This window comes from Tachypleus tridentatus, chromosome 12 (genome assembly GCF_004210375.1).
Source record: "Tachypleus tridentatus isolate NWPU-2018 chromosome 12, ASM421037v1, whole genome shotgun sequence".
NCBI lineage: Eukaryota > Metazoa > Arthropoda > Merostomata > Xiphosura > Limulidae > Tachypleus > Tachypleus tridentatus.
In genome coordinates, this window is record NC_134836.1 from 52,948,984 (window position 1) to 52,971,043 (window position 22,060).

General features: G+C 34.1%; 1 protein-coding gene across 1 annotated transcript in view; it reads right to left on the reverse strand.

Annotated features, from left to right (window-relative positions):
- Positions 1 to 6,400: 6,400 nt before the first annotated feature.
- The window catches only part of LOC143235625 (neural cell adhesion molecule 2-like), a 34,663-nt gene continuing 19,003 nt past the window's right edge, over positions 6,401 to 22,060 (reverse strand). The window contains exon 5 of the mRNA XM_076473858.1: positions 6,401 to 6,723. Within this exon, the coding sequence (XP_076329973.1) occupies positions 6,401 to 6,723 (323 nt within the window). The remainder of the gene's footprint in view (positions 6,724 to 22,060) is intronic.

A 22,060-nucleotide genomic window follows, 5' to 3' on the forward strand; every position in this document is an offset into this window, starting at 1 on the left:
ATTCAAGTATGTATTACACAGTTTTAAAATATTTTGTTTCAGGGTTTCTTCTCTGTCATATACAATTAATCAGAACAAATAATAAATAAATACATCTACAATATCTGAGTACTTGATTATTTAAAGTTTATATTTACATTAAAATGAAAGTGTTGTCTTGTATTCATTTCTGTAAAAATAAAAAAGGGAAAATTGCAGTATAAGAGATAATATAATATCATAGTTTCAGTTAAATCGGTAACCGCATTTTCTGTTTTATACAGCCGCTCATTTCACACAATTTTCGGCGGATGGTCTCGAGTTCCCCCTGCGATATAACTCTAAATTGCAGATATGGTGATCAGGGATCGAATTCTTCCAAAGTAAGGAAATATTTCCCTCACTTTAAGCTGTAACTGCGTTATAAGCAATCTTTAAGCGCGGATGATGGGTGGTAGGGCACTGATGACACGCTATCTTTGCTTTGATTTTTAAATCAAAATTAGAATAAGCGGTAGACATTCGGAATAGTTTTCCTATATGTACGAACTATAAATACAAGCTGTTATTGAAATTCAACCAATACGGAAACAAGAACCTAATTTGATTCTTTGCCTGTGGTTATCTGAAGATTCTTTTGTTTTGAATTTCGCACAAAGATACACAAGGGCTATCTGAGCTATCTGTCCCAAATTTAACAATGTAAGACTAGAGGGAAGGCAACTCTTGAGCTACTTTTTTACCAACGAATAGAGGAATTGACCGTCACTTTATAACACCCCCACGACTGAAAGGGCGATCGTGTTTGGTGCAATGGGGGATTCGAACCCACGACCCTCAAATTACGAGTCGAGTGTCTTAACCACCTGGTAATGCTGAGTCTTCTGGAGAATGAATTATCTTAATGTTGCATAGATAAAACTCCCAAATTTTAGCATTATAAGCTCTTAAAATTATCACTAAGCAAACGGGATACTTGGGCAATTAGTAACAGATGAGGAATACTATGAACTTGTAGAAGTAAGAAAGAGTGACAGAGCGAAAAACATAAAAAAACAACTATGACGAAGAATGTAAATACGTCATATCATTACATCTCAATTTTATATTCCTTATAATAACATGAGTTAAATAAATATTAATATCAGCGACACCGCAGGGATTGTGTTAATAAGTTTAAAGGCCAAAAAAAATCTACATTTTTGTGCAGAAAAAGGTGAAAAGTCCTCAAGTGAAAACGCATACAATTTTTTTTTTTGTGACAAATAAACTTACAGTTCCAGCGTATCAGAAGAGGGTGAAAAAACTAATTAACTTTTATTGTGTCGTAAAATATTTTGCCAGATGTTGATATCCGTTGATGTATAACAACGCTTTCATCTGTTTGCATTTATTTATTTCAATATATATTCTAGTCCCTCAAATAGCTGGCTAAGTGCGATAAGAAATATACAGTATATATAGTGCTCTCCAACGTGACCTTTTGAAAATTAATCGTGTTATTAATTTTAAGTTTGGTTGTTTGCATATTAAGCACTTATACTCAGAGATATCTGAATATCTAATCGTAATATTACTAAAATTACTTATTTTTTAATAATATATTCAGGACTTTATTAAACGTAACATACTCTGTCTTTTTTTTTATTAATTTAGTAATTTGTTGTTTGGAATGAAGCACAAAGCTACACAATGGGCTATCTGTACACTGCCCACCACGGGTATCGAAACCCGGTTTCTAGCGTTGTAAGTCCGCATACATACCGTTGAGCCACTGGGGGGCTAATTCAATTTTTTGTTTGTTTGTTTGTTTTGGAATTTCGCACAAAGCTACTGAGGGCTATCTGTGCTAGCCGTCCCTAATTTAGCAGTGTAAGACTAGAGGGAAGGCAGCTAGTCATCACCACACATCGCCAACTTTGGCTACTCTTTACCACCGAACAGTGGGATTGACCGTGAAATTATAACGCCCCCACGGCTGAAAGGGCGAGCATGTTTGGTGCGACCGGGATGCGAACCCGCGACCTTCAGATTACGAATCGCTCGCCTTAACACGCTTGGCCATGCCGGGCCGGCTAATTCAGTAATTTACCGTTACGGTTGGAGAATTTTAACGTTGAAAACTGGGTTTCGATACTCGCAGTCTGGCACAATACAGATACCTTGTTGCGTAGCTTGAGCTTAGTAACAAAACAAACTTATGTATTTATCCTAAAACAGATTTTTGTTTAAATATTTTGACATATACGGCTTGTTATATATTCCAATAGAGACAAAAAGAGAACCTTCAATACCTGCGCATTTCAAATTCTTTTAGACAGGATTAGAGTACATAAATATATCGGATTTTTGTAATTAGCTATATTTTTGTGCGCCAGTAATACGAAATGTGGGACACACGTACGCCTGGGATTCGATTTTATTACTCTACCGTCTACCCTCAAATTAAATTCTTTTACGACGGATTAGAGTAAATTAATCTTTGAGACTCTGGACGTGCTGGAATAATCAATCTAAAGGGTTTGACCTCCTAGGAAGAAAACTGTAATTTGATCTCAAATCGGTCAAGAGACGACAGAAGTATGAGCCAAAGGTTTGGACTCGAACTTAGAGCCGCTCTATGAAACGTTAACAAAATTCGGAGATAACACACACAAGGCCCGGCATGGCTAAGTATGTTATTACCAATATTCGTTGGTAAAAAAGTTGCCCAAGAGTTGGCGGTGGGTTGTGATGACTAGCTGCCTTCCCTCTAGTCTTACATTGTTAAATTATGGACGGTTAGAGCAGATAGTCCTCGAGTAGCTTTGCGCGAACTTCGAAACAAACTCACCTTTCCCTTGAAGATATAGGCTATTTCTCTCTATAATCTCAGCCTCTGATCAACCTCTGCTACTAAAGCTAGATCAATATTTTTGATTAAAGAAAAACGAAACAGACTTTCCATCAAAGAGTGGAAATAAATCACTGTTATGGAGGAAAGGTTTCTTACACACACAAAAAAAATATATATAAAAATGTAAAAACGAGGAAAATATTTCGATACCAACACTTTAATAAAACTGTGTTTTTACACGGTCAATAAAACTGTAACAAAATGTCACCAGAATGAGAACAAATTTAATCAAAAACATTCTTGGTTGATAACGTTGTGAATGTGCAAAGTATTGGGTTGAACGTGATCGTAACCTAACACATCTTAAAGAACCAAATTTCAACACTAATAAACATGAGGTGTGTTTAAGACAAACAGTTTAAAATGATGAGTAAAGATTCAATAAGCAATTCTATTTAAAATAAAAATAAATTTACAAATAATGTGCCTACTGCAAAGATGTACCTTCTTGCATCAAAGATATAACTACTTGTATTCTGACCAACCTGACATTGTTATAACTTATTGTGTTCCGACCGGCCTGCCATTGTTATAACTAGTTGTATTCTGACCAACCTGCCATTGTTATAATTATTTGTATTCTGACCAACCTGCTATTGTTATAACTTATTGTGTTCCGACCAGCCTACCATTGTTATAACTACTTGTATTCTGACCAACCTGACATTGTTATAACTATTTGTATTCTGACCAGCCTGCCATTGTTATAACTACTTATATTCTATTCTGACCAATCTGCCATTGTTATAACTATTTGTATTCCGACCACCCTGCTATTGTTATAACTATTTGTATTCTGACCAACCTGCCATTGTTATAATTATTTGTATTCTGACCAACCTGCTATTGTTATAACTTCTATTCTGACCAACCTGCCATTGTTATAACTTCTATTCTGACCAACCTGCCATTGTTATAACTATTTGTATTCTGACCAACCTGCTATTGTTATAACTTCTATTCTGACCAACCTGCCATTGTTATAACTATTTGTATTCTGACCAACCTGCCATTGTTATAACTATTTGTATTCTGACCAACCTGCTATTGTTATAACTTCTATTCTGACCAACCTGCCATTGTTATAACTATTTGTATTGTGATCAATCTGCCATTGTTATAACTTCTATTCTGACCAACCTTCCATTGTTATAACTATTTGTATTCTGACCAACCTGCTATTGTTATAACTATTTGTATTCTGTCCAACCTTCCATTGTTATAACTTCTATTCTGACCAACCTTCCATTGTTATAACTATTTGTATTGTATTTTGACCAACCTTTCATTGTTATAAGTGTTTAACTTTACTACTGAATACTTTTGAGAATACATATAACAGAAAATAAGTTATGGTCCAATTTGTTTTTCTTGTAGACCTTGTTTACCTTTAATCTTGACAAAACGTTGCAAAAATGCATGCCATTTTCAATGTCATTGTACATAAACTTTGTCTTTCCTTGTATAAGGGCATTGTACTGCAGGACATTTACTTTGAGTACCACAAAAAAAAATACCGATGGTTTATTAAACAACGTCAAACAATTATGAGCCACTTGGATGCATATTTCAGTTCATGTCTGGACGATAACTCTTTGGTTTTGAACTGATCGAAAATTCTCGAAGATATTTTTGAAAGTCTAGATAAGGCAGGATTTTAGCATTTTGATATTGATAAAACATATTGTTTGAGGAAAACATATACAAAACTCTAATATTAGCGTCATTGTTTCTATCACGCAACAACTAAATACACAATAAATATTGATATAACATTGGTGTTGGTTAACTGTTTTTTGTGTAGTAAATCAGAGCTCTACTAAAGATCTGATGTAGTATAATTGTTTATGTTTTGCAACAACTAAATATACAATAAAAATTAAACGTAAAATTTTTGGACTTGCTATCTGGACTATATTAAAAGTCTTCCAATGAAATAACCACTGTCATTTAATTTTCTGTTTGTCAAACAACGGACGAAATTAAAGTCTTCTAATGAAATAACCACTGTCATTTAATTTTCTGTTTGTCAAACAACGGACGAAATTAAAGTCTTCTAATGAAATAACCACTGTCATTTAATTTTCTGTTTGTCAAACAACGGACGAAATTAAAGTCTTCTAATGAAATAACCACTGTCATTTAATTTTCTGTCTGTCAAACAACGGACGAAATTAAAGTCTTCTAATGAAATAACTACTGTCATTTAATTTTCTGTCTGTCAAACAACGGACGAAATTACTTATATAAAACTTTTTGAACATGGACATAAATATATTTCCGACTTATCTTTGTTACCGATAAAAACAGACTATATGCTTGTTACGAAATGTGTGTTGACAACTAAATGTTAAATATTTCCAGGATGTACACTAAAGAATGGGACAATAATGGTTCTGGATTTATGATAATTACCAACAGAAATCCTTGTAATAAACGTAATTATTTACTTTACATTGTCTTCAGTAACATTAAGTTTCTTTTCTCACGTGCTTACAACAATGGAACATTAGTGCGAATTATGTTTATTTTTTACATTACAAATTGCCAGGAAATGTTCGCACTTCCCATATCCTAAGAACAATAAAAAAATATTTTAAGCAGAGACAAACAGTAATGACATAAACGACAAAGACTCGTAATTATCTAAGTTTTAAAACGCACCAAGAGTTGTCTTCAAGCGAGACAGGTAGACGTCTTTACAAATGACACATTGCACCAACTTACATCTTCCTCGTTCATAAACTGTCCAGCTTAAAATGGTAAGAAAAAATAACAAGTTCTGCACTTCTTGAATAAGTCATGGAATACTAAACCTTAATCACTGACTTACGGGACACAATCACGTGGGAAATAACCTTTAAAAAAACTGATTTAATAAGTTTTTTTTAAACATATTATCAGAGTGTATCAGTCCTACATTCAAGCCTCTGGTTATACGTTGTTGACAGTTTGAAATGTTACAATATTCAAATGCATGATTACGTTATCAAAATACGCTTCGCTAATATAAATGTATTTCTGTTGATTTTGTTTATACATTTTCGTTTGTTATGCGGTAATAATACGGCAAGATAGTTCAACGCAAACTTTGCTTTGCGCAATATTACTTCTTCGCACATTGTCGTTCATGGATTTTACAGTTCGACACATACGTTACGCCATGACTAAGACGTCATAATTATGCTCACTACAATAAAGTTTTATGTAATGACATATTTTCAGGAGTTATGAAAACCACAAACGGAAACGTGTTTTAATGAAAATGTTTCGTTTGACGTTTCCGCTTGTTCTGATTAAGTGGGTTAAGTTTAATCTTTTTACTAAGAAACGACTACAATTACGAGTGAAAAATCAATATACTGTATTACGTTTCGCTAAAATTTTCTGGTATTTCTAATCAGCTGCGTATGGTAAATCTCATGTTAGCATTGTATAATGTATTCCAACGTAAAACATTTATGAAATTCCGCATGTTTAAATATAATTAAAAGAAAAAACAGGCACAGCTGTTATACTTTGATTTCAACGAATGACGTAGTTACCCTTCTGAGTCAGAGTTTCAGGGACTTTCAGGGTGCCAGGTCTGAGCATAACTGCTTCCCCTCTGCCTTTCCCGTTCACTGCATACAAAACTACGACAAAATTGGAATTGGGGGGAAGACCTTTCGCGTGGAAAACCGGAGCTCTGGATGTGAGATTTGAGCGTATTACATTATGCGTAGTGTCGTGGATTTCCATAACAAACAGTTGGTTCATACCCCCGTCTTTACCTTCTACACAAAGAACACGGAAAGACGAATCTGTCTGGTTGGTCACATTACAGTTACGTAAAGCTTCCGGAAACTCTGAAAAATATTAAAAATAATCTTCCCTTATTAACTGTAAGACAAACCTTTGTTTATATTTGTTATTTATTTATCGTGTTTGAACTCTTTAGAAAGGGAGAAATTAACATGTTCTCTTAACACTACGCTGGTTTCCAGCAACACTATTACATTATCAGACACTACGCTGGCTTCCAGCAACACTATTACTTACATTATTAGACACTACGCTGGTTTCCAGCAACACTATTACATTATTAGACACGACGCTGGTTTCCAACAACACTATTACATTATTAGACACTATGCTGGTTTCCAGCAACACTATTACATTATTAGACACTACGCTGGTTTCCAACAACACTATTACATTATTAGACACTACGCTGGTTTCCAGCAACACTATTACATTATTAGACACTACGCTGGTTTCCAACAACACTATTACATTATTAGACACTACGCTGGTTTCCAGCAGCACTATTACATTATTAGACACTACGCTGGTTTTCAGCAACACTATTACATTATTAGACACTACGTTGGTTTTCAGCAACACTATTACATTATTAGACACTACGCTGGTTTCCAGCAACACTATTACATTATTAGACACTACGCTGGTTTTCAGCAACACTATAACATTATTAGACACTACGCTGGTTTCCAGCAACACTATTACATTATTAGACACTACGCTGGTTTCCAGCAACACTATAACATTATTAGACACTACGCTGGTTTCCAGCAACACTATTACATTATTAGACACTACGCTGGTTTTCAGCAACACTATTACATTATTAGACACTACGCTGGTTTTCAGCAACACTATTACATTATTAGACACTACGCTGGTTTCCAGCAACACTATTACATTATTAGACACTACGCTGGTTTTCAGCAACACTATAACATTATTAGACACTACGCTGGTTTCCAGCAACACTATTACATTATTAGACACTACGCTGGTTTCCAGCAACACTATTACATTATTAGACACTACGCTGGTTTTCAGCAACACTATAACATTATTAGACACTACGCTGGTTTTCAGCAACACTATAACATTATTAGACACTACGCTGGTTTCCAACAACACTATTACATTATTAGACACTACGCTGGTTTCCAACAACACTATTACATTATTAGACACTACGCTGGTTTCCAGCAACACTATTACATTATTAGACACTACGCTGGTTTCCAGCAACACTATTACATTATTAGACACTACGCTGGTTTCCAGCAACACTATTACATTATTAGACACTACGCTGGTTTCCAACAACACTATTACATTATTAGACACTACGCTGGTTTCCAACAACACTATTACATTATTAGACACTACGCTGGTTTCCAGCAACACTATTACATTATTAGACACTACGCTGGTTTTCAGCAACACTATTACATTATTAGACACTACGCTGGTTTCCAGCAGCACTATTACATTATTAGACACTACGCTGGTTTCCAGCAACACTATTACATTATTAGACACTACGCTGGTTTCCAGCAACACTATAACATTATTAGACACTACGCTGGTTTCCAACAACACTATTACATTATTAGACACTACGCTGGTTTCCAGTAACACTATTACATTATTAGACACCACGCTGGTTTTCAACAACACTATTACATTATTAGACACTACGCTGGTTTTCAGCAACACTATAACATTGTTAGACACTACACTGGTTTCCAGCAACACTATTACATTATTAGACACTACACTGGTTTTCAGCAACACTATAACATTATTAGACACTACACTGGTTTCCAGCAACACTATAACATTATTAGACACTACACTGGTTTCCAGCAACACTATAACATTATTAGACACTACGCTGGTTTCCAGCAACACTATAACATTATTAGACACTACACTGGTTTTCAGCAACACTATAACATTATTAGACACTTTACAGTTTTTTACATGCACTTAAACAAGTCATCGTCATGTTGAAAACAGTATTAAAAAGTGTAAATGTGGGTGGAAGATGAAACAAATCAAAAGTGAAGAAATTGGAATACTGCAACTTATTCATGAAAATATACTTAACGTATTTTGCCAATGGGCTGTGAAGAGTGCAGATTCATTAGTGGAGAATAAATATATATAACAGGAATACTTATTCTACAATATATTGTATTAAAAATTATTAGATTTAATTCTGGTGTTTGTTAGGTTGCATATTTAAATGGTTTGTTTGCAGTTAAGCACAAAGTTACCCAATAGGCTATCTGTGCTCAATCCACCACGGGTATCGAAACCCGGTTTCTAGCAGTGCAAGTCTGCAGTCATACCGCTGCGGGACTATATGTTGCTATACCCACCACGGATATCGAAACCCAGTTTCTAGCAGTGTAAGTCCGCAGTCATATCGCTGTGGGAGGCCATATGTTGCTCTACCCACCACGGGTATCGAAACCCGGTTTTTAGCAGTGTGAGTGCGCAGACATAACTGCTTGGGGAAGGCTGTATAAATGGAGAAATATCATATCAAAACTATGATGAAAAAATCTACAAAATCTACATATATCACCAAATTGTAACAAATAAATTCAACGTAAAAAAGCAAACAATATATACAACAGTTAGAAATTGTCTAATCAAGCAGTAGTACACGTGAGATATATTTTAAAAAATGGCAAAAAAATAAAAAAATTAATAGTGGTTCTAGATTTGGAAAAAATTGTGTTTTTTATGGCTGTGATGAAGGGAAAAAAACGTATGTATGTTAAACCTGCTTTTATCAAGACACAAAGCAAATACCGATTTTAAGATTGAAAATCTTTCAAAACTCGTTAAACCATTAATCTAAAAAATAAAACAAAATCAAAAGCCGTATGAAAATGGAACATGCTGATAACAACTTTTGGATCTGCAACATTTTGGTAAGTTTGAGTAGGTTAAGTTACGAATCTTATTTTAGAGAATTTAAGGGGATTTGGATCACAAAATTTACTTGATTGATTGTAGAAATCAGATTAGAAGTGAGAAACGAATTTATTTTTATAGAGTACTATATATTTTAAAATTTTACAGGCTAAATTCAAATAGAACATGTTTATCTCATTTTGCCATTACTGGTATTCGAGCCAAACATTACTTATTTTAGTGTATGTAAAAGTGCACATTTCATCTTAGGGAACATTGATGTTAATTTTAGATACGAATCTATAGTACGTGATTGAAAACGCTTGTGCTTGGAATTTTTGCTTCAGAAAATCTTTGCCCTTGGTTTGGTGCTTTCCTGTCTGCATGAAGGGAGACTTCAGGAAATGAAGGAAATTATTTCTCTGTCTTTTTTTATTTGAGATATAATTTTATTTGAAATAAGAAATTTAGTCTGTATCTTACATTTAGTTTTTAAAGTAGTTTTCACTAAACGTATTTAAAATCATTTATAATTTGAGTCAATTTTCGTTGAGGCGTTTTCAAATTTCGATATCACGTTTCTTGTGTTTAGAAACTTTTGTATGAAATATATTCTAATTAAAATACAGATCGAAGAGTATAACTGCCATAGGTTCAACCACACCTGCACAATTAGTGTTAACATGTTAGGAAGTAATGCTGTTAAAACTTAGAACCTGTGGCATGTAAAAAATTGAAGCATCCAAAAACAACAAAACATAGCTCTTTATTGTAAGCCTTACAATATAATATCTGAAACGCCTGTTGTAACTTAAGTGCAACAAAAAAAAGATGTGACCCATTAAAGTATTAGAACAAAATCAATAGTTAACACGTTCAGGTGGGATTCAATGCCTTCAAAGCTCTTTAGCAAATATCTCTCAACGAAGGTTTCTTTCTTTGTTGTAAAATAATACAAAGATATGTAATAGACTATCTACGCTGTGTTCGCTAAGGATATTGAAGCCAGTTTTTAGCATTATGAGTTGCAGATCTACAGCTGAGCCACTTGGGGTATTATAAAAAAAAAAGATAAGTCAATATCATAATACATTTGATCTTTTTCACAAGTCTTATCGTGATGGTTCTTCAATTGGATTACGCCAGTGCTTGTAGACATGGATCGTAACAGGTCCAGGATTCAGGTAGTTTCATATTATGTTATTTTTATTAATGTTCTAGTTATGATCTCGTTGTTATTTTCCCTTGAAACTTTTAATGTATTATTTCACAGCATTCTCTCTCCGTCATCGCGCATGTGCGTGTCATATAAGGATAAAACCATTATTGTGATACTTTATAATGATACACAGAAGAACGAACAGAGGAGCACTACAAAACGTGATACATTATAAGCCTTCACCATAGCAACCTCCAAGCATTCCTACATTATGGTCCTTTACTGAATCTTTCTATCTTATACTAGAACGTTTATCTAGAACAACCCTTTATCATGTTTGTCAACAAAGTGTACGTGTAAGTCCTGTTATTTTACAAAGTGTACGTGTAAGTCCTGTTATTTTACAAAGTGTACGTGTAAGTCCTGTTATTTTACAAAGTGTACGTGTATGCCCTGTTATTTTACAAAGTGTACGTGTATGCCCTGTTATTTTACAAAGTGTAAGTGTATGTCCTGTTATTTTACAAAGTGTACGTGTATGCCCTGTTATTTTACAAAGTGTATGTGTATGCCCTGTTATTTTACAAAGTGTACGTGTATGTCCTGTTATTTTACAAAGTGTATGTGTAAGTCCTGTTATTTTCTTAGTTTTGGCATTTGGAAAAATATAATGAAAATGCACCTAAGTATGAAAGGATAATCGGAACTGCCTGTAACACAGTCTCGTAAAGTCTTCGAATTTATTAGTTGACATCTTCAAGATCCAATACAGTGAACTATGGTGATTAACCACATCATGTCGTCTATGATACGTCTAAAATTTCCAGCTTTGATTTTTTCGCTGTCAAAAGTTGAATATTCTTTGTTATTGTTGACAGAGAACATTTGTTTGTTGTACTGAATGTTTGTTTTTGTTCAATTGTTATTGTATTCTTTGTTATTGTTGACAGAGAACATTTGTTTGTTGTACTGAATGTTTGTTTTTGTTCAATTGTTTATTGACAGATATTTCTTTTATGAAATAAAGGCAGAAGTAAATAAATTGTCATATTTAACTTCGTCTTCATGACCTTTACTAAAGATTGTTTATATTACAAGAATAATAAACGGACAAGGCTTAACAGAGAGTAATTCATAAATTTAAAGCAGTCCAACTGCATTAGCTCATTACAACTGTATTCTTTAGCTTCTATACATTGTAAATATATTTCAATTGCGAGTTTATATATAATTATTTTGGCTGTGAGACATTATATTATTCATTTCAAGCACATAACGTTGCCTATAGTTCGTTTCATGGGGTGATACATCTTTATTTATGTCATGGCCATGTGATTAATACGCTCGACTCATAATCTGAAGGTCGCTAGTTCGAATTCCTATAAAACCAACTATGCTCCCCCTTTCTGCCGTGGAGATTTTATAATGCGACCTGTCAATCCCACTATTTGTAGGTAAAAGAGTAGCCCATGAGTTGAAGGTGGGTGGTGATGACTAGCTGCTTTACCTGCTAAATTAGGAACAGCTAATACAGATAGTGTTCGAAATTCGAGAAAGAAACAAACATCCTTAATGCCAGTTAAAATTTAAAGCAAATAAAATATTTTATAGTGATTTAAAGCTAGAAAAAATTGTTGACGCTAAAAACTATTTATAGATTCCTTGTGATGAACAACTTCATAACTGGTTTATATCAAATACAATTTCCACATCAAGATAAGACGAGATTTACGTACATTCGGAAGCTATCTGTTTCCTCTCCAGAGGTTAATCCGGGACACAGTCTAAACAGGCACAGCGAGCCCTATTACCTTTCCAAGGATTTTTACCCAATAGTTCATGATCCTTTCAGGAATTTTTTTTTCTCGTGTTGCTGAACTTTGGTTCATTGAACAAAATTGTTTTAATTTGCTCAAAATTAATATATATTTGCATAGTTTGTCATAAACAAAAGTATAAAACATTGCACCAATTGAAAGGATCCCTAGAGTACAGGCTATAATGTGAGATATAAAATGTATCCTAGGTTTTGGAAGTGAATGAAAAGTAGGACCCACATTGCTGTGGGAATACACTGTCTACCAGTCTTAACCTCTGTTCTTATTATTTTATTGTACTTAACCCTTCAGTAGTAATATTGTCTCTCTTTCTTTATATACAAATATATACTACACTTTATTGGGCCCGGCATGGCCAAGCGTGTTAAGGCGTTCGACTCGTAATCCATGCTCGCTCTTTCAGCCGTGGGGGCGTTATAATGTGATGGTCAATCCCATTATTCATTGGTAGAAGAGTAACTCAAGAGTTGACGGTGGTTGGTGATGACTAGCTGCCTTCCCTCTAGTTCTATAATGCTAAATTAGGGACAGCTAGCGCAGATAGCCCTCGAGTAGCTTTGCCCGAAAATTCAAAACAAACAAACTGTACTTTTTTTTGGTCTTGAGAGAAATTCTGTATTTGCTTAACTTAATTCGTATTCGTAAAATACACATGTTTTGGTAAATGTAAAGTAACTGCTAAGAAAAAAATAAAAAAATATTTATTATGTTTAAACTATATTTATTTAGTAAAGTTTCGGTTCAAACGTCGAAAACTGGCGAAATATGTTTTTCTTAATTTGCTCTTTTCTAATTTTAAACCAGAATTATACAAAAATATAATTTCTGATGTATTTTTTCACTTGTTTTAAATCACTGGCCAGGAAGCCTTTTGTTTGACAAAGGCCCTCGTATATTGCATATATAAATAGTTTTTCAGACAAAAATTCGTATCATGATACAATCCAGTTGTCTCTCAGATGTCTCTGCATTGGAGACATCTCGCTCATTACTAGAACACATGAAATTTCAGATAAACCTTTGTTTCTCGTCTTGTTCAAATCAGCTAATGGGTTTGACGTGGACAGAAATATTTCCTTTGATCAGTAGTGACTCGTGGTAAACTAAAGACAGATATGAAATATTATTTGTTCATGCATCCATTTTGAAATCAGAAGTGGGGAAAGACAAATGTTAAATATAAAGACGTTTGCAATCCAGAAGATGTTTGGTACAGATATTACATTTTGAAAACATACAAGACATTACTTTTTAAAATAATCTTGCTTGATAAGAAAAGGTATCAATTGAATTGGTTCATTTTATCAATTGGATTGTTTATTTATTAAATATTCTTAATCCTTTAAAACGTGATATTTAAATCATCTCTTGAAATGTGTTTTCTTATGGCAAAGCCACATCGGTCTGTCTGCTAAGTCCACCGAGGGGAATCGAACCCCTGATTTTAGCGGTGTAAATCCGTGGATTTACCGTCATCCTAACGGGGGACTCATCTCTTGAAACGTCGTTTACCATGTAAAATATTGATTTCTTTTGAATTTCGCGCAAAGCTTGTTTGTTTTTGAACTTCGCACAAAGCTACTCAAGGGCTATCTGCGCTAGCCGTCCCTAATTTAGCAGTGTAAGACTAGAGAGAATGCAGCTAGTCATCACCACCCACCGCCACTTCATGGGCTACTCTTTTACCAACGAATAGTGGGATTGATCGTCACATTATAACGCCCCCACGGCTGAAAGGGCGAGCATGTTTGGTGCGACCGGGATTCGAACCCGCGACCCTCGGATTACGAGTCGAAGGTCTGGCATGGCCAAGTGTGTTAAGGCTTCAAACATGATGTGATGGGTATTCGAACTCGCGACCCTGGGATGACGAATCGAGTACCTCAACTACCTGGCCATGTCGAGCCACGTAAAATATACTTTATTTATTGAAACTTCAAAATAAGTAACAACAAAGGTTTCTCAAGTCGTTTCTTGCATTTTTAGAAACAATATATAAAAAGTAAACACTCGAAAAAGTATTAACGAACTAATGCAAGGAAAAAAATCTCGTTATTCACAAAAACAATTCGAAAGGCTTAGCACGAAAGGCTTAGCAATATCTATTACTTTTGAAGTGATTGTTACTCGAATGCGTTCTGCTTCTTGAGGGTTTTCTATAAATTTACTCGCTTATTTGCACTGAAATGTATGTAACGAATAAATCACGTGTTTCTCTGTAATGTGTACACGTGTCCAAAATAAAATGATCATTCTTTAGTTCTCAGTCTTACCCCATACCCTAGTTTTAGGTTTTAAAGGAATGTTAAAAACGACTCTGGCAATATGATGTTTTTAAACAACACAATTTCAGCTAGAAGCGTTAGAAGCTTTACAAATAACTCCTAGGTTTCCTAAACTTCTCGAACCGTGAATCTTGGTGGTCTATCTGATTATAACTTCAAAGAGAATCCTTGAAAAAGAAAACTTAATGACTTCGCGTTGTTCAACAATGCCATGTTATTACATTAGATATCCAAATATGCCAAAAGTTCCACTGGTGAAATAATATCAGATATAATTTCATAGTATGAAAAACACGTATCGGTTGGTTGGTATTTGGATTTTTGGAATTTCGCACAAAGCTACTCGAGGGCTATCTGTGCTAGCCGTCCCTAATTTAGCAGTGTAAGACTAGAGGGAAGGCAGCTAGTCATCACCACCCACCGCCAACTCTTGGGCTACTCTTTTACCAACGAAAAGTGGGATTGACCGTCACATTATAACGCCCCCACGGCTGGGAGGGCGAGCATGTTTGGCGCGACTCGGGCGCGAACCCGCAACCCTCAGATTACGAAGCGCACGCCTTAACGCGCTAGGCCATGCCAGGCCAAACACGTATCAGTTTCTCTGCAATCAAAATGATATCATTTGATTTGTGATTTATTTTTACTTCTTTGTTTAATATTTTTGCAGTAAAATTATAAATTTAAAGGCGAGGTTTCGTGAACTAACGCAGGTCAAATATTTGACTAAATTATCCACTTGCATTATATATCTAAAAACGGCTGGTATGGATAGCGAAAGCACTATATTGAGGAGCGAACAACGTTTCTACCTTCTTCTGAAGATGACCGAAGAAGGTCAAAACGTTGTTCGCTCCTCTGCATAGAGCTTTCTTTATCCATACCAGCCGTTTTTAGATTTCCTTTTTTCTCTACAAGTGAGTTTTCTCGTCATCACGGATTATCCACTTGCATTGTTTGTTTGTTTTTTGTCTCAACTCAAAACAATCCACGGGTAGAAATTCATTTTCTGGTACATCAATTGAAAGAATTGGTTGATTTTTACGGAACTTAAAGACGAATTGGGGTAACGAATAGATAGTTTTTGAGCTAACTGCGAAATCATAAGCTACTTATATATAGAAAAATAAGTTAAGTTTTTGTGAAAATGACTATCTATTGAGTACCCTGAATTACAAAAAGATATGAATCATTTTTCTTCATCCTAGAGTAGTAACAGGGTACTTAATATCTCTATTAGTTACGTCTTGTATGTGAAAGTACTTTGTATAACAGCTCGGTTAAACAGATAATGAGAAAACTGTAAAACATTGCATGCATTATTAGAGTGTACAGCATAATATATTCGTCTGAAAACAGATTGAACCGTTTGCTCTATGCAGAAGAAAATACAATACGGTACTCTAAATGAGGGTTTCCTCAAACATTCCTGGTTGTCCAATGAGAAAAGAGGCTCGGCAGGGCCAGGTGGTTAAAGTACGCGACTCGTAGACTGAGGGTCGCGGGTTCAAACCCCCATCGCACCAAACATGCTCTCCCCTTCAGCGATGGGGACATTTTCAAGTGATGGTCAATCCAGTTGGTCGTTGGTAAAAAAGTAGCCCAAGAGTTGGCGATAAGTGGTGATGACTAGCTGTCTTCCCTCTAGTCTTACACTGCTATATTAGGCACGACTAGCGCGTATAGCCCTAGTGTAGCTTTCCGCGAAAGTCGAAATAAACAAACAAAACAATAAGCAAAAATTACCACACTTTCCGAAATTCAACCGGCTGGGCAAAGTAATATTAAAGTATTTAATATTGTATTAGAATATAATCTAAGTCTTATCTTTTTAACTTAGTAGTGAATGACAAATGACGTACTGTATTAATTGTCACTTGGATGGTCTACAAACCTAGATGTTGATAGAGGAATTATGAATTTTTCATCTAAACAAGACAGGATATATTTTGTGCGCCAAAGAAGCAAGTAGGTTTGTTTGTTTTGAATTTCGCGCAAAGCTACTCGAGGGCTATCTGCGCTAGCCGTCCGTAATATAGCAGTGTAAGACTAGAGGGAAGGCAGCTAGTCATCACCATTCAACGCCACACTCTTAGGCTACTCTTTTACCAACGAATAGTAGGATTGACCGTCACATTGTAACGCCTCCACGGCTGAGAGGGCGAGCATGTTTGGTACGACCTGGATTCGAACCCCTGACCCTCGGATTACGAGTCGAACGCCTTAAAACGCTTGGCCATGCCGGGGCCTGCAAGTAGGTAACATGTTTTAATTGTCCACGGAATTCTTACCTGGAAATTTTAATGACATTTTCCATTCCGCAATAACATATCATTAGACTGTATCATTATTGCAAACTCACTTACTGCTGCTAGGGTCTTCATGAAATAGTTAAACTACTGCGTTAAATTAAAATAAAAAAGTCGTTCGCACTTCTTCCTAAACAGTATGATGGGTTATAATTTCTACTGTAATATGTCTGTATCCAAAAACTCAGAAGATCTTTAAGCAAGAAAAATTCCTGAAGTTCCGTGACATTTCTCCAACAGATGAAAATTGTATTTTTGTTCATTTCAGGTTACTTTACAACAAATTTGAATTCACAATATGCCTGTTAAAATACTATTGTACTTGTGTTCCTGCTTTGAAGGTTTTCTGCTACAATATTCCGCTATTTTATGTTTGTTTGTTTCGAATTTCGTGCAATGTTACATGAGGGTTATCTGCGTTAGCCATTCCGGATTTATCAGTATAAGACTAGAGGAAAAGCAGTTAGGCATAACCACCCACCGCCAAATATTAAACTATTCTTTTACCAACGAATAGTGGGATTGACCATCATATTATAATGTCCCCACTTTTGAAAAGGCGAACATGTTTGGTGTGACGGGGGATTCAAACCCGTCACCCTCAGATTACAAGTACAGCGAATTAACAACCTGAGGATTTAAAACCTACAGTTTCGGTTTCGATACCTGTGGTGGAACGACCGCAGAATATTATGTATCTTTGTGCTTTAAAATAGAGTAAAAAAATACAAAAATAATTTTTTCTCATAATCATACAACTATCAATGTCTAAATATCTTAACCGTCAGAGTAGTGAGTACAAGTTATATACTGATCAATAAGTTATATACTGATCTCACCCATGTCCTTGTGTTCTAATCCAAAATGGTAAGATTTTATTATCTCTAGGAATGCTTCGTCACATGTTATGTCTATATCACAACTGGTTAGATTTAGATTTTATTATCTCTAGGAATGCTTCGTTACATGTTATGTCTATATCACAACTGGTTAGATTTAGATTTTATTATCTCTAGGAATGCTTCGTTGCAAGTTATGTCTATATCACAACTGGTTAGATTTAGATTTTATTAACAATAGGAATGCTTCGTCACATGTTATGTCTATATCACAACTGGTTAGATTTAGATTTTATTAACAATAGGAATGCTTCGTTACATATTATGTCTGTATCACAAACGGTTACGTATATATTTTATTAACAATAGGAATGCTTCGTCACATGTTATGTCGATATCACAACCGGTTAGATTTAGATTTTATTAACAATAGGAATGCTTCATCACATGTTATGTCTATATCACAACTGATCAGATATGGATTTTATTAACTCTAGGGATGGTTCATTAACTTGTATGGCTATGTCACAACTGGTTAGAAGGCGATTACATTCATATGAAAAAAAAAAAAGAATTGTAAATGAAATTTATAGAAAAAAAATCATGATATGTCAATTCAGTTTACAAAATAGTGTTATCGAACTGAATGCTATATCTATGCTTAAGTTGTATGTTTAACGGTAGGGTTTTACTAAATAATTATTTTAACATGTTATTTTCCCGTGAAAGTAAATACTTATTTTAACTATTCTTTCAAAACAACTCAATTTTTAACATTTTTTTTATCATACAGCATTATCTTTGTATAAAATAATTTTACAAGAAACGTTTTTTAACAATAGTAAACTTTATGTTTACACATGTAAGTCTTGAAAATGTTATTTTTAACATATTTATTACCATACAATATTCATATTGTTAACATTTTATGATGATATTATAGCAGTCACGGCTGTATCTATTTACCAAGTGGCTCCAGAATGACATGGCGGGTATCTCAAACATACTACAAAATGTTTGTTTGTTTTCAATTTCGTGCAAAGCTACTCGAGGGTTATCTGCGCTAGCCGTCCCTAATTTTGCAGTGTAAGACTAGAGAGAAGGCTACTTTTTGGGCTACTCTTTTACCAACGAATAGTAGGACTGACCGTCACATTATAACGCCCCCACGGCTGAAAGGGCGAGCATGTTTGGTGAGACCGGGATTCATTTATCTATTATTAAAGTTGCGTGCCATTAACAGCCACATACAAATCAGTTTAATTATACTGTGCCATCAAGATATTTTATTTCCTGAAATATGTACAGCTGACATTGTAAATTTATTTAACTTTAAAGATATAATGTCTATTTTCTTATTGATCCAAACTGTTGCAACATCCTTCATTAAAAACCATTTTGTTACAGGTTGACTTGTTAAATTTGCCTGATAGATCTCTATTTTACTATTTTATTATCATATAATTAAGATATAAAAACTAGGTTTAGAACTAGTTTTGGTTCTTATTGACAGAAATTTTCTTTCGCCTCTCTTTAGTTTATTCGTTCGCTCTCACATCACATGTTTTTTGTTTTCTTTTTCACTGATCACATTGTATTTTATATCTTTCACCAAACTATACCACACACACCTTTTTCATTATAATGGGTTAAAAGGAATATTTTTTGGTCACCGAAGTTTATAAAAATCTAATGCATAAATTATTAAATTCGATAAATAACAAAATACATTCTGTCAAACAAAATGACAAATTATTCGTGGATTTAGCGAAGATTTTAAACAGATTTCAATAACGTCATTAAACCTTTCACTCACAAGCCATGGAACGTGCAATAGTCAAAGAGGATTACCCAACTCTTGTGAATTCAGATGTCGTAGACAGTGTTCTATAGAATAACAAAAATAAAGCTGAAATTCAATTAAAATCAGATCTAGTGTTGACCTATCATAGAATGATTGAGAAGACCTGTAGTAGACCTGTCCCTGGCAGTAATATGATCAGTCTTATAAACGATGTATAACGTAAGCGAAATGATTTTTATTCAGCTAGATGGAAATAATTTGTAGAATAACAATCATATATATATATATATATATTAAATAAAAATATTTCGAAAGGGCTAGTGCAAAACAACGACAAATGGCAGTTTAAGAGATAACTAAAACAATAGGACACGTATGTGTTATATCTAAATGGGTAATGTTTTAAAAATAAACTACTATTGTTCATTTAAGTTTTGGATGTTATTAAGGATTATTGTTAATACTTTAAACTTAATAATATTTCGAGTTAAATAAGAATTTTTGGTTGTTGTAATGGACAGATTTATACTAACTTTGGTTAAGAAGTCAGCTCAAAGGATCACGCACAAAAGTTACAATAATTTTTAAAAGAGACTCAAAAGTGTTTTCGAATAGTTCACTATTCATCTTCTTGGGAATAAAGCCATTTTATTCTCCTGAAGAACAGTAGTGAACTCTTAGAAAGCACTCTAGTTTGGGTCTCTATGAAAAACCACATTAATACTATTGTCCGAAACAAGATATCATGATCGTAAAGCGTTGATGAATGCTTTAACTATTTAAATGAAATATAAAATAAATCATATTTGATGTAGACTAAGAGCTACAATCTGTTTATTATAATCCTTCTCATTTTGTCATTTATTGTTGAGCTCTAATGTAGACCAAGAATTACAATCTGTTTATTATAATCCTTCTTATTTTGTCATTTATTGTTGAGCTCTGATGTAGACCAAGAACTACAATCTGTTTATTATAATCCTTCTCATTTTGTCATTTATTGTTGAGCTCTGATGTAGACCAAGAACCACAATCTGTTTATTATAATCCTTCTCATTTTGTCATTTATTGTTGAGCTCTGGTATAGGCCAAGAACTACAATCTGTTTATTATAATCCTTCTCATTTTGTCATTTATTGTTGAGCTCTGATGTAGACCAAGAACTACAATCTGTTTATTATAATCCTTCTCATTTTGTCATTTATTGTTGAGCTCTGATGTAGACCAAGAATTACAATCTGTTTATTATAATCCTTCTCATTTTGTCATTTATTGTTGAGCTCTGATGTAGATCAAGAATTACAATCTGTTTATTATAATCCTTCTCATTTTGTCATTTATTGTTGAGCTCTGATGTAGACCAAGAATTACAATCTGTTTATTATAATCCTTCTCATTTTGTCATTTATTGTTGAGCTCTGATGTAGACCAAGAATTACAATCTGTTTATTATAATCCTTCTCATTTTGTCATTTATTGTTGAGCTCTGATGTAGACCAAGAATTACAATCTGTTTATTATAATCCTTCTCATTTTGTCATTTATTGTTGAGCTCTGATGTAGATCAAGAATTACAATCTGTTTATTATAATCCTTCTCATTTTGTCATTTATTGTTGAGCTCTGATGTAGACCAAGAACCACAATCTGTTTATTATAATCCTTCTCATTTTGTCATTTATTGTTGAGCTCTGATGTAGACCAAGAATTACAATCTGTTTATTATAATCCTTCTCATTCTGTCATTTATTGTTGAGCTCTGATGTAGACCAAGAATTACAATCTGTTTATTATAATCCTTCTCATTTTGTCATTTATTGTTGAGCTCTGATGTAGACCAAGAATTACAATCTGTTTATTATAATCCTTCTCATTCTGTCATTTATTGTTGAGCTCTGATGTAGACCAAGAATTACAATCTGTTTATTATAATCCTTCTCATTTTGTCATTTATTGTTGAGCTCTGATGTAGACCAAGAATTACAATCTGTTTATTATAATCCTTCTCATTCTGTCATTTATTGTTGAGCTCTGATGTAGACCAAGAATTACAATCTGTTTATTATAATCCTTCTCATTCTGTCATTTATTGTTGAGCTCTGATGTAGACCAAGAATTACAATCTGTTTATTATAATCCTTCTCATTTTGTCATTTATTGTTGAGCTCTGATGTAGACCAAGAATTACAATCTGTTTATTATAATCCTTTCTCATTTTGTCAT